The sequence below is a fragment of the Bufo gargarizans genome, chromosome 10, assembly GCF_014858855.1.
Source record: "Bufo gargarizans isolate SCDJY-AF-19 chromosome 10, ASM1485885v1, whole genome shotgun sequence".
In the NCBI taxonomy this organism is placed as follows: Eukaryota; Metazoa; Chordata; class Amphibia; order Anura; family Bufonidae; genus Bufo; species Bufo gargarizans.
The window spans coordinates 129,674,203-129,688,736 of NC_058089.1; the positions used below are offsets into that span (position 1 = coordinate 129,674,203).

General features: G+C 49.1%; 1 protein-coding gene across 1 annotated transcript in view; it reads left to right on the forward strand.

Annotated features, from left to right (window-relative positions):
* The first annotated feature begins 299 nt into the window (after nt 1-299).
* Nucleotides 300-14,534, forward strand: part of CRISPLD2 (cysteine rich secretory protein LCCL domain containing 2) — a 32,727-nt gene continuing 18,492 nt past the window's right edge. The window contains exons 1-2 of the mRNA XM_044269699.1: nt 300-507; nt 7,059-7,336. Of these exons, the coding sequence (XP_044125634.1) occupies nt 7,106-7,336 (231 nt within the window). The 5' untranslated portion in view covers nt 300-507; nt 7,059-7,105. The remainder of the gene's footprint in view (nt 508-7,058; nt 7,337-14,534) is intronic.

A 14,534-nucleotide genomic window follows, 5' to 3' on the forward strand; every position in this document is an offset into this window, starting at 1 on the left:
TCTTCAGTTGATACACTGTGTCTGAGCCCTGTCTTCAGTTGATACACTGTATCTGAGCCCTGTCTTCAGTTGATACACTGTATCTGAGCCCTGTCTTCAGTTGATTCTCTGTATCTGCAGCCACTGTCTGCTCCTGTTCTCGCTCTGGCTGGAGATTCCTGCAGTTGGAGCAGATCTGCTGGTGGGAGGGTTGTAGTGTCCCTCTCCCACTGACCTATAGGGGCTGGACCCTGCTCTTCCAGCCTGGGCTGCTCCTGCGACCTTCCTTTGGATCTGCTGTTATCTCATGGCCGGAGCAGCAGAATCTTCTTGACACCTATGTCTTCATTTCGTCAGAGGGGGAAAAGTTGCCAAGAACATTGACTTCCAGGATATGAGCAGACGTCCCACAAGTATAAATAGGAGGGAGCCCTGAGCCCTGGAGCCAGAGCTGAGGAGGCAGCTGAGATCCCTGGAGCCAGAGCTGAGCACAAGTACAACTCCCATCCTCTGTGTGGAACAAGACAGGTACGACCCCATCTTCTATATGTAACAGGACAGTTACTATTCCCATTCTCTGTAACAGGACAGGTATGAGCCCCATCCTCTGTGTGTAACATGACAGGTACAACCCCCATCCTCTATAGGTAACAGGACAGGTACGACCCCCATCCTCTGTGTGTCACAGGATAGGTACAACCCCCATTCTCTTTATCTAACAGGACAGGTACAACCCCCATTCTCCTTATGTAACAGGACAGGTACAACTCCTATTTTCTGTATATACAGGACAGGTACAACCCCCTTCCTCTGTGTGTCACAGGACAGGTACAACCCCTATTCTCCTTATGTAACAGGACAGGTACAACTCCTATTTTCTGTAAATACAGGACAGGTACAACCCCCATCCTCTGTGTGTCACAGGACAGGTACAACCCCCCATTCTCTTTATGTAACAGGACAGGTACAACTCCTATTTTCTGTAAATACAGGACAGGTACAACCCCCATCCTCTGTGTGTCACAGGACAGGTACAACCCCCCATTCTCTTTATGTAACAGGACAGGTATGACTCCCATCCTCTGTATAGACAATGACTGTTGGAATAGTAGTGTCTGGTAATACTTGGAGTAGTAGTCTTTGGGCTTACAAGGAGTAGTAGTCCTGTTTCTGTTTGTGGTCCTTCTTAGGATACACTTTGCCTTCACATTGGATCAGTGTGAATGTGATCCTCATCGTCTGCTAGTTGCTCTGATGTCAGGATCCAGGTCTTGCTGGGACTTGTAGTTCATACTCATGAAATGACTAGCTGTTATGCAGCTGAAAGGAATTCCCAGGTCATGGAAGCTCTTGTAGAAGGCAGTAGGGGGCGCTCTGTGGATGAGCCGACCTAGAAGGGTTAATACCAGGTGAGGGATCTGTGCAGTGAGGACAGTCTCTGTGTATACAGAACCACAACCCTGTAGTACATACCTCTATATACAGCCCTATAGTGCATATATCTATATACCCTGAATACAGCTCTATAGTACATACCTATATATACCCTGTATACAGCTCTATAGTGCATATATCTATATACCCTGTATACAGCTCTATAGTGAATTTCTCTATGTACCCTGTATACTGCTCTATAGTGCATACCTATATATACCCTGTATACAGCTCTATAGTGCATATATCTATATACCCTGAATACAGCTCTATAGTGCATATATCTATATACCCTGTATACAGCTCTATAGTGAATTTCTCTATGTACCCTGTATACTGCTCTATAGTGCATACCTATATATACCCTGTATACAGCTCTATAGTGCATATATCTATATACCCTGAATACAGCTCTATAGTGCATATATCTATATACCCTGTATACAGCTCTATAGTGAATTTCTCTATGTACCCTGTATACTGCTCTATAGTGCATACCTATATATACCCTGTATACAGCTCTATAGTGCACACATATATATACCCTGTATACTGCTCTATAGTGCATACCTATATATGCCCTGTATACGGCTCTATAGTGCATATATCTATATACCCTGTATACGGCTCTATAGTGCATACATATATATACCCTGTATACAGCCCTATAGTACATACCTATATATACCCTGTATACTGCTCTATAGTGCATACCTATATATACCCTGTATACGGCTCTATAGTACATACCTATATATACCCTGTATACTGCTCTATAGTGCATACCTATATATACCCTGTATACAGCTCTCTAGTACATATCTCTATTTACCCTGTATATGGCTCTATAGTGCATACATATATATATATATATATATATACCCTGTATACAGCTCTCTAGTACATATCTCTATTTACCCTGTATATGGCTCTATAGGCAAGTTTTGGAACTTTTGGGTTCACCCCATTTGGTGCAGCTCTTGTAGTAACCACTGCCTTCTCCCGATATCCCTGCTGTCTCTGCTGTGGTCAGGGGTCTCTGAAGGTGGACAGAGGACTTGGCATCTCTTACGGTTACTGTGATTCACAGTCTGACAGGGAATATTCCATGAGGCCGGCGCTCCAGCTGAACCTCCAGCCTCCCCAGTGCAGGCAGAGACCAGGACTGCTGGCAGGAACTGTGGCTGTGCTGAGAGTTGTAGTTCAGGAGACATGAGAATGATGGGAGATGCAGATCATTCATGGTGGTGTTACTGTAGATTTACTGGTATCTTGATTTACACTCCAGTCACAGCCAGAGCTGCACTCTGCAGCTACCAGTTTAGCTGGGATCCTATAGTCCCCCTTCTATTGTGCCTGGTGGAAGTAGTTCATCTCCCATAATGCATCACAGCAGAGTATGCAGAGCCCAGGTCCTGAACCAGCAGGTGAGGTACAGAGGCAGTGCAGACCTCAGATCCTGAACCAGCAGGTGAGGTACAGAGGCACTGCAGACCTCAGATCCTGAACCAGCAGGTGATGTAGAGAGGCACTGCAGACCTCAGATCCTGAACCAGCAGGTGATGTAGAGAGGCACTGCAGACCTCAGATCCTGAACCAGTAGGTGAGGTACAGAGGCACTGCAGACCTCAGATCCTGAACCAGTAGGTGAGGTACAGAGGCACTGCAGACCTCAGATCCTGTACCAGCAGGTGATGTAGAGAGGCAGTGCAGACCCCAGATCCTGAACCAGCAGGTGATGTACAGAGGCACAGCAGACCTCAGATCCTGAACCAGCAGGTGATGTAGAGAGGCAGTGCAGACCTCAGATCCTGAACCAGTAGGTGAGGTACAGAGGCACTGCAGACCTCAGATCCTGAACCAGTAGGTGATGTAGAGAGGCAGTGCAGACCTCAGATCCTGAACCAGCAGGTGAGGTACAGAGGCACTGCAGACCTCAGATCCTGAACCAGCAGGTGAGGTACAGAGGCACTGCAGACCTCAGATCCTGAACCAGCAGGTGAGGTACAGAGGCACTGCAGACCTCAGATCCTGAACCAGTAGGTGAGGTACAGAGGCACTGCAGACCTCAGATCCTGTACCAGCAGGTGATGTAGAGAGGCACTGCAGACCTCAGATCCTGAACCAGTAGGTGATGTAGAGAGGCACTGCAGACCTCAGATCCTGAACCAGTAGGTGATGTAGAGAGGCAGTGCAGACCTCAGATCCTGAACCAGCAGGTGAGGTACAGAGGCACTGCAGACCTCAGATCCTGAACCAGTAGGTGAGGTACAGAGGCAGTGCAGACCTCAGATCATGAACCAGCAGGTGATGTAGAGAGGTGCAGCAGACCTCAGGGATAAGCAGTTGTTGTGCTTGCAGCTTTGAATGTAAGTGGAGCATAAGATGTGATGTAACTCAGGATATTTAAAGCAAATAATTAGCAGACTGTGGAGCAACTGTATCTAAACCCATTATGTGTGATACAGTCTGCTAACCTACTGTTTCTGATCTTTTGCGATACTGTCTGCTGAGCTGTGTATCTAATCCTATCCTGTGTGATACTGTCTGCTGAGCTGTGTATCTAATCCTATCCTGTGTGATACTGTCTGCTGAGCTGTGTATCTAATCCTATCCTGTGTGATACTGCCTGCTGAGCCGTGTATCTAATCCTATCCTGTGTGATACTGTCTGCTGAGCTGTGTATCTAATCCTGTCCTGTGTGATACTGTCTGCTGAGCTGTGTATCTAATCCTATCCTGTGTGATACAGTCTGCTGAGCTGTGTATCTAATCCTATCCTGTGTGATACGGTCTGCTGAGCTGTGTATCTAATCCTCTCCTGTGTGATACTGTCTGCTGAGCTGTGTATCTAAGCCTATCCTGTGTGATACTGTCTGCTGAGCTGTGTATCTAATCCTCTCCTGTGTGATACTGTCTGCTGAGCTGTGTATCTAAGCCTATCCTGTGTGATACTATCTGCTGAGCTGTGTATCTAATCCTCTCCTGTGTGATACTGTCTGCTGAGCTGTGTATCTAATCCTATCCTGTGTGATACTGTCTGCTGAGCTGTGTATCTAATCCTATCCTGTGTGATACTGTCTGCTGAGCTGTGTATCTAATCCTGTGTGATACTGCCTGCTGAGCTGTGTATCTAATCCTATCCTGTGTGATACTGTCTGCTGAGCTGTGTATCTAATCCTATCCTGTGTGATACTGTCTGCTGAGCCGTGTATCTAATCCTATCATGTGTGATACTGTCTGCTGCGCTGTGTATCTAATCCTATCCTGTGTGATACTGTCTGCTGAGCTGTGTATCTAATCCTGTCCTGTGTGATACTGTCTGCTGAGCTGTGTATCTAATCCTATCCTGTGTGATACTGTCTGCTGAGCTGTGTATCTAATCCTGTCCTGTGTGATACTGTCTGCTGAGCTGTGTATCTAATCCTGTCCTGTGTGATACTGTCTGCTGAGCTGTGTATCTAATCCTATCCTGTGTGATACTGTCTGCTGAGCTGTGTATCTAATCCTATCCTGTGTGATACTGTCTGCTGAGCTGTGTATCTAATCCTATCCTGTGTGATACTGACTGCTGAGCTGTGTATCTAATCCTATCCTGTGTGATACTGCCTGCTGAGCTGTGTATCTAATCCTCTCCTGTGTGATACTGTCTGCTGAGCTGTGTATCTAATCCTCTCCTGTGTGATACTGTCTGCTGAGCTGTGTATCTAATCCTGTCCTGTGTGATACTGTCTGCTGAGCTGTGTATCTAATCCTGTCCTGTGTGATACTGTCTGCTGAGCTGTGTATCTAATCCTGTCCTGTGTGATACTGTCTGCTGAGCTGTGTATCTAATCCTCTCCTGTGTGATACTGTCTGCTGAGCTGTGTATCTAATCCTGTCCTGTGTGATACTGTCTGCTGAGCTGTGTATCTAATCCTATCCTGTGTGATACTGTCTGCTGAGCTGTGTATCTAATCCTGTCCTGTGTGATACTGTCTGCTGAGCTGTGTATCTAATCCTGTCCTGTGTGATACTGTCTGCTGAGCCGTGTATCTAATCCCATCCTGTGTGATACTGTCTGCTGAGCTGTGTATCTAATCCCATCCTGTGTGATACTGTCTGCTGAGCTGTGTATCTAATCCTATCCTGTGTGATACTGTCTGCTGAGCTGTGTATCTAATCCTATCCTGTGTGATACTGTCTGCTGAGCTGTGTATCTAATCCTATCCTGTGTGATACTGCCTGCTGAGCGGTGTATCTAATCCTCTCCTGTGTGATACTGCCTGCTGAGCTGTGTATCTAATCCTATCCTGTGTGATACTGCCTGCCGAGCTGTGTATCTAATCCTATCCTGTGTGATACATCCTGCTGTATCTAAGCCTATCCTGTATCTGGTCATCTTGTCCCTCGCTCATGTGCGGGAATGCAGCCGTTGAAGGGTTAACCCTTTGAAGCTTCTGGAATGTTCCACTTTTCCGCTTTCAGTCTGAAGGTGTGAGGACGGGCGGCTGCAGTTCCTCCTGGTGACCACCAGGGCGGCAGTGGAGCAGCATTGTGGGGCACAGGGCTCTGCACACCAGGGATTGTTATACCGTGTGCAAGGTGATGACATCATATATAGTGAGTGATGTCACTGGAGCCTTGTTACCCATAGAAACCAATCAGGCTACAGCTTTCATGCACTTCACCACCCTGGAGCCATGAAAGCTGCGTCTTGATTGGCTGCTGTGGGAGAGTTGTTATAATGGGATGATCAGCAAAAGGGACCCCCCCCCCAACCAGTGAACCCCAATATTCAGAGGTGTAAGGGTGGACACACCCTAGATGACAACTCCCATGATGGCCATGAGCTGCTGCAGAACCTCTTTCCCCTGTATCAGAGGACAGTATTTATGACTGTGGTGATCTGTATGTGAGCGGATGATCGGGTCAGTTGTCCTTCATTTAGGGTAAGATGATGGGCACAGTTGTCCTGTGTTGGGGGAAGATGATGGGCTCAGTTGTCCTGTGTTTCGAGGATGGTGGTTTCAGTTCTGTGTTGGGGGTGGATGCTAGGCTCAGTTGTTCTGTGTTAGGGAAGGATGATGGGCTCAGTTGTTCTGTGTTAGGGAAGGACGATGGGCTCAGTTGTTCTGTATTGGGGGAGGATGATGGGCTCAGTTGTCCTGTGTTTCGAAGATGGTGGTTTCAGTTCTGTGTTAGGGAAGGATGATGGGCTCAGTTGTTCTGTGTTAGGGAAGGATGATGGGCTCAGTTGTTCTGTATTGGGGGAGGATGATGGGCTCAGTTGTTCTTTATGGGGGGAGGATGATGGGCTCAGTTGTTCTGTATGGGGGGAGGATGATGGGCTCAGTTGTTCTGTATGGGGGGGAGGATGATGGGCTCAGTTGTTCTGTATGGGGGGAGGATGATGGGCTCAGTTGTTCTGTATGGGGGGAGGATGATGGGCTCAGTTGTTCTGTATGGGGGGAGGATGATGGGCTCAGTTGTTCTGTATTGGGGAGGATGATGGGCTCAGTTGTTCTGTATGGGGAGGATGATGGGCTCAGTTGTTCTGTATGGGGGAGGATGATGGGCTCAGTTGTTCTGTATTGGGGGAGGATGATGGGCTCAGTTGTCTCATCTCAGGCTCTTGATCTAATGTTCTTTCCTTCCTTTTCTTAGACTTGACCTTTCCCAGCACCTCCTGCCCGCTCCTTCTCCTCCTCATCATGAGTCTGTGGGTCCTGGCGCTCGGCGCCCTCCTGCTGGTGGAGCAGTGTCACTGCATGTTCCTGGCTAATAACACCTTCCTGGAGAACCTCCTGAGCCGATACCAGGACGGCGCAGCGCACTCCAGGAGCCGAAGAGCCATAGCCCGGTCCGATAAGGAGGAAATCCTGCAACTGCACAACAAGCTGCGAGGACAAGTACACCCATCAGCCTCCAACATGGAGTACATGGTGAGTGCAGTGCTCCCCAGTCAGAGCTGGGTGACAACCACTGTGGGGTCTTCTGCTTCCCCAGGCAGTGCACCCCCTGCGTCCGCGCAGCAGGATGTGATCTATCATGACCCCTGTGCAGGCGGCCATATTGGTTGATGCCAGTAGAGTACACCTGCACAGAGGGTCAGATTTCAGGGGTCCGACCTTGGTGGACCCGGGGTCACAGCTCGTCTGGCCGCTCAGCACAGAGACGCTTCTCTTACACGCGGCTAACCATCTATTTTGGTCACAGAGCGCAGAAAGTAGCGAGAACTCCCAGGCGGAACAAGGCGCAGCGAGTATTTGGGTTGGCGGTGGATATTAGGCTGAGCGGTCGCATAATGTGCGCTGTGTTTATCCAGAGCCTGATGGGCGGACGAGCGGCGCGCTATACCTGACTCTGCTGATCGCGCTGATCCTCAGGATTTCTGAGAATGAAAGAGTCTTATGTCCAAGAGAAAAACGTGAAACCTCTTCAGAGAGGAGATGTAGGCCGAGCGCGCTGACATGAGACGGACGCCGAGCGCGCCGACATGAGACGGACGCCGAGCGCGCCGACATGAGACGGACGTCGAGCGCGCCGACATGAGACGGACGCCGAGCGCGCCGACATGAGACGGACGTCGAGCGCGCCGACATGAGACGGACGCCGAGCTCGCCGACATGAGACGGACGCCGAGCGCGCCGACATGAGACGGACGACGAGCGCGCCGACATGAGACGGACGCCGAGCGCACCGACATGAGACGGACGTCGAGCGCGCCGACATGAGACGGACGCTGAGCTCGCCGACATGAGACAGACGCCGAGTGCGCTGATAGGAGAAAGACGCTGAGTGCGCTGATAGGAGACGGACGCTGAGTGCGCTGATAGGGGACGGACGCCGAGTGCGCTGATAGGAGACGGACGCCCCTGCTAGGAGACAGACGCCCAGTGCGCTGATAGGGGACGGATGCCGAGTGCGCTGATAGTAGACGGACGCTGAGTGCGCTGATAGAGGACGGACTCCGAGTGCGCTGATAGGAGACGGACGCCCCTGCTAGGAGACGGACGCCGAGTGCGCTGATAGGGGACGGACTCCGAGTGCCCTGATAGGAGACGGACGCCGAGTGCGCTGATAGGGGACAGACGCCGAGTGCGCTGATAGGGGACGGACGCCGAGTGCGCTGATAGGAGACGGACGCCGAGTGCGCTGATAGGGGACAGACGCCGAGTGCGCTGATAGTAGACGGACGCCGAGTGCGCTGATAGGGGACGGACGCCGAGTGCGCTGATAGGGGACGGACGCCGAGTGTGCTGATAGGGGACGGACGCCGAGTGTGCTGATAGGAGACGGACGTCGAGTGCGCTGATAGTAGACGGACGTCGAGTGCGCTGATAGGGGACGGACGCAGAGTGCGCTGATAGGGGACGGACGCCGAGTGCGCTGATAGGGGACGGACGCCGAGTGCGCTGATAGGGGACGGACGCCGAGTGCGCTGATAGGGGACGAACGATGAGTGCGCTGATAGGAGACGGACGCCGAGTGCGCTGATAGTAGACGGACGCCGAGTGCGCTGATAGGGGACGGACGCCGAGTGCGCTGATAGGGGACGGACGCCGAGTGCGCTGATAGGGGACGGACGATGAGTGCGCTGATAGTAGACGGACGCCGAGTGTGCTGATAGGAGACGGACGCTGAGTGCGCTGATAGGGGACGGACACTGAGTGCGCTGATAGGGGACGGACACTGAGTGCGCTGATAGGGGACGGACGATGAGTGCGCTGATAGGGGACGGACGTCGAGTGTGCTGATAGGAGACGGACGCCGAGTGCGCTGATAGTAGACGGACGCTGAGTGCGCTGATAGGGGACGGACGATGAGTGCGCTGATAGTAGACGGACGCCAAGTGCGCTGATAGGAGACGGACGTCGAGTGCGCTGATAGGAGACGGACGCCGAGTGCGCTGATAGTAGACGGACGCCGAGTGCGCTGTGCCTGGGGACTGGACACAGGATGGCTCCCACTAGAGTCTAGTGACTATACTGACACGTAATATGTGCTCTGCTCTATCAGTCACCAGTCCAGATGATGGGCCTTGAGGCAAAGTCCTCCCAACGGCCCAGAGTACTTCAGGAGAGGGCTGTGCAGCCTGTACTTCTTCCTCCCAGCAGCACAGAGTATTTCAGGAGAGGGCTGTGCAGCCTGTACTTCTTCCTCCCAGCAGCACAGAGTATTTCAGGAGAGGGCTGTGCAGCCTGTACTTCTTCCTCCCAGCAGCACAGAGTATTTCAGGAGAGGGCTGTGCAGCCAGTCCTTGCAAAGTAATGAAAAATGCCATATATTAAAGAAGGAAGGTAAAAATCTATGTACTGATTATGAGATTATCCTGAGATCCATCCCTGGTCACCAGCCGGCCTCCTCCGCTACCTTCGAGCAGTGTACGGTGGCGCCACCTACTGGGCGTACCACCATGAAATACAGTGCTCAGCTGCAGTAGCAGCCAGAGACTGCGCTGGATGTGTGTCCTCAGCCGCTGCACTGGATGGACGTGTTATGTGGTGTCCACTGGGGGCGCTGTACTGTTGCACTCTTAGCCCTCATGCACACAATCGCGGATCCGCAAAACACAGATGGCGTCCGTGTGCGTTCCGCAATTTGCAGAACGGCTCGGACAGCCTTTAAAATAACTGAATTCTCAAAGAATTAGATATAAATAATAGTGTAGGTGTCCGTATAAGTGAATATTAACCTGGGGAATGGACCCTTTAAAATGTAGCTTTTATTTAGTATAATTGAAAAAAGCTAAAATATATAGACCCCCTCTGGTAACCGGGTATCCAGAACAAGATGTTGCCCGGCTACCACCGTGAATTGGTGAAAAAAATATAGTAAATACGATAGGTGTAAATTCCAGGGGCATTAATGACATTAATTGGAGGTTGGGGAATTGGATAGAGGGTCGGGTACCTTCCTGTGGGTACGGGATGGTTCTCTCCCTGTACCCGCCCTACAGTAGTCCTCTGCCCAGGGATGAGCACTTACCTGAGAGAAGATATAATAAATAAACCCTTTGTGTCCCAGGGTGGGACTAAATAAAACCTTTAATATAACTGCCTATTCTTATCCGCAAAGCGGGGCCACGGAACGGAGCAACAGTTGCGGACAGCCCACGGAGTGCTGTCCGCATATTTTGCGGCCCTGTTGAAGTGAATGGGTCCACATCCGAGCCGCCAAAACTGCGGCTCGGATGCGGACCAAAACAACGGCCGTGTGCATGAGGCCTTATTATACAATGGATGGTGTCTATGAGTGGGGCTATCTGTGCGCAGTGCAGGGGGCGGTGGACAGTGGTGCTCTGGCACTGAAGGGGTTATTGTGGCGACGAGAATAGATGAGGAGTTTACTGGAGGCGACTTCTGTGCCCACAGCAGCCGGGCAAGAAAGAGCCTCATTCTGGGGCTGTGGAAAAGTACAGGAGGAGCTGGCAGCCGGCGCCGGAATGTTTGCCATGAAAATTACAGCCTCAGGACCTCGCTTCATGGTCCGCGGTGACCTGACGTGACTTCACCAGAGGGAGCATTTCAGGAGAAGCGGCAGGTAGAGGGGCCCTGTCCCATCATTGGCCCCGGTGCCCACAAGGGCCACCAGTTACACACAAAACCTGTGCATATTGAGCAGCAGCAATCGACTGTAGCACCCAGTGCGTTCTCAATTAGTGTTGGAGAATTCGCGAAGATGCAGAATATAGCGCTATATATTCTAGATTTTGTTTCATCGGTAACCTCCCTTCTTGCTTGTCGGCCAATGAGAAGGCTGCAATGTCTCTGCCTGAGCTTAGCAACCAATAGGAAAGCTGCCCCTCCCCCTTACTATATAACACCCTCCCCAGCAGCCGTTTTCTGCAGTTTTGAGAGAGAGCGGTAACATTGGATAGTTAGATAGCCTATATATATAATACAGATAGTGGGAGAGAGTCAGTGTAGGTTCTATCCTGGTATAGATAGTCAGTGTAGGTTCTATCCTGGTATAGATAGTCAGTGTAGGTTCTATCCTGGTATAGATAGTCAGTGTAGGTTCTATCCTGGTATAGATAGTCAGTGTAGGTTCTATCCTGATATAGATAGTCAGTGTAGGTTCTATCCTGATATAGATAGTCAGTGTAGGTTCTATCCTGATATAGATAGTCAGTGTAGGTTCTATCCTGGTATAGATAGTCAGTGTAGGTTCTATCCTGGTATAGATAGTCAGTGTAGGTTCTATCCTGGTATAGATAGTCAGTGTAGGTTCTATCCTGGTATAGATAGTCAGTGTAGGTTCTATCCTGATATAGATAGTCAGTGTAGGTTCTATCCTGATATAGATAGTCAGTGTAGGTTCTATCCTTATATAGATAGTCAGTGTAGGTTCTATCCTGGTATAGATAGTCAGTGTAGGTTCTATCCTGATATAGATAGTCAGTGTAGGTTCTATCCTGATATAGATAGTCAGTGTAGGTTCTATCCTGGTATAGATAGTCAGTGTAGGTTCTATCCTGGTATAGATAGTCAGTGTAGGTTCTATCCTGGTATAGATAGTCAGTGTAGGTTCTATCCTGGTATAGATAGTCAGTGTAGGTTCTATCCTGATATAGATAGTCAGTGTAGGTTCTATCCTGATATAGATAGTCAGTGTAGGTTCTATCCTGATATAGATAGTCAGTGTAGGTTCTATCCTGGTATAGATAGTCAGTGTAGGTTCTATCCTGGTATAGATAGTCAGTGTAGGTTCTATCCTGGTATAGATAGTCAGTGTAGGTTCTAGCCTGGTATAGATAGTCAGTGTAGGTTCTAGCCTGGTATAGATAGTCAGTGTAGGTTCTAGCCTGGTATAGATAGTCAGTGTAGGTTCTAGCCTGGTATAGATAGTCAGTGTAGGTTCTATCCTGGTATAGATAGTCAGTGTAGGTTCTATCCTGGTATAGATAGTCAGTGTAGGTTCTATCCTGGTATAGATAGTCAGTCAGTGTAGGTTCTATCCTGGTATAGATAGTCAGTCAGTGTAGGTTCTATCCTGGTATAGATAGTCAGTCAGTGTAGGTTCTATCCTGGTATAGATAGTCAGTCAGTGTAGGTTCTATCCTGGTATAGATAGTCAGTCAGTGTAGGTTCTATCCTGGTATAGATAGTCAGTCAGTGTAGGTTCTATCCTGGTATAGATAGTCAGTCAGTGTAGGTTCTATCCTGGTATAGATAGTCAGTGTAGGTTCTATCCTGGTATAGATAGTCAGTGTAGGTTCTATCCTGGTATAGATAGTCAGTGTAGGTTCTATCCTGGTATAGATAGTCAGTGTAGGTTCTATCCTGGTATAGATAGTCAGTGTAGGTTCTATCCTGGTATAGATAGTCAGTGTAGGTTCTATCCTGGTATAGATAGTCAGTGTAGGTTCTATCCTGATATAGATAGTCAGTGTAGGTTCTATCCTGGTATAGATAGTCAGTGTAGGTTCTATCCTGGTATAGATAGTCAGTGTAGGTTCTATCCTGGTATAGATAGTCAGTGTAGGTTCTATCCTGGTATAGATAGTCAGTGTAGGTTATATCCTGGTATAGATAGTCAGTGTAGGTTCTATCCTGATACAGATAGTCAGTGTAGGTTCTATCCTGATACAGATAGTCAGTGTAGGTTCTATCCTGATACAGATAGTCAGTGTAGGTTCTATCCTGGTATAGATAGTCAGTGTAGGTTCTATCCTGATATAGTGGAGCTGTAGGTTCCAGTGCAGGGTGTTAGGTAGTGTGATAGGGATTACTGTTTCTCTGCTGTCCATACATACATGCTACAGACATAGCGCTGTGATGTCACAACAGTACATAGGGCACCAATCAGTAATATCTACTCAGACCTGATAAAATGTGAAGTTGCATGTATTGCGCAAAAAATATGCTTTAGTGCTGATTTGCACAAATTGCGAAAATAATGACTGGAGATCACGGATTCTAGAATTCGCGAATTTATTGCGAATATTGTCTATGCCGCTCATGACTATTCTCAATCTGATTGGCTGCAGGGTGATTTAGTCTTAATAGTCTTGTGATCTGATTGGCTGCAGGGTGATCTAATCTGAATATTCTTGTGATCTGATTGGCTGCAGGGTGATCTAGTCTTAAAATTTTAAGTCTTAAAATGTTTGTGATCTGATTGGCTGCAGAGTGATCTAGTCTGAAAATGTTTGTGATCTGATTGGCTGCAGGGTGATCTAGTATGAATATCCTTGTGATCTGATTGGCTGCAGGGTGATCTAGTCTTAATATTCTCCTGATCTGATTGGCTGCAGCCTGCAGGGTGATCTAGTCTGAATATTTTCATGATCTGATTGGCTGCAGGGTGATCTAGTCTGAATTTATATTCTCCGGATCTGATTGGCTGCAGGGTGATCTAGTCTGAATATTCTTGTGATCTGATTGGCTGCAGGGTGATCTAGTCTTAAAATTGTTGTGATCTGATTGGCTGCAGAGTGATCTAGTCTGAATATTTTCATGATCTGATTGGCTGCAGGGTGATCTAGTCTGAATTTATATTCTCCTGATCTGATTGGGTGCAGACTGCAGGGTGATCTAGTCTGAATATTTTCATGATCTGATTGGCTGCAGGGTGATCTAGTCTGAATTTATATTCTCCGGATCTGATTGGCTGCAGGGTGATCTAGTCTATCTCCGCCTGACGCTCTCCTCATCACTCGTAGTCTGGGCTACGCCTCTCCATCACCTCACGTCCCTCCATGTGTCATGTGTTAGAGTGTAAGCTCTGCGGGCAGCCTCTCATCTGGGGTCTGTCAGTGCAGTGAATGGAAGAGCCATGAGAGGCTGACAGAACTCCAGGTCCTTTCAGAGGAAATGGTGGGAGGGGGTCTCTGCTGGAGCCACAACCATCTCATGTCAGGACTTGTCCCTTCATGGAAGTTTCCTAATGACAGTGAGCTGAAGAAATCCTCCTGCGCGTTCCCCGAGAGGAGGGAGGGGGTGACAGCCCGATCCCCTCCTTCTGCAGCTGGCGGCTGTGGACAGAGGGTGCGGGAAGCAGCGGCGTGCAGGCTACCGCCATGAAATCTGCCCCATCCTCCCAGTCTCTGTTATCCTATAGCTTTTCCAGGCTGGAGCGCGGCCAAAAAATCTGTAAATACTGGAGGACTGTATGGAAAATGAGGCCGAGTCATCC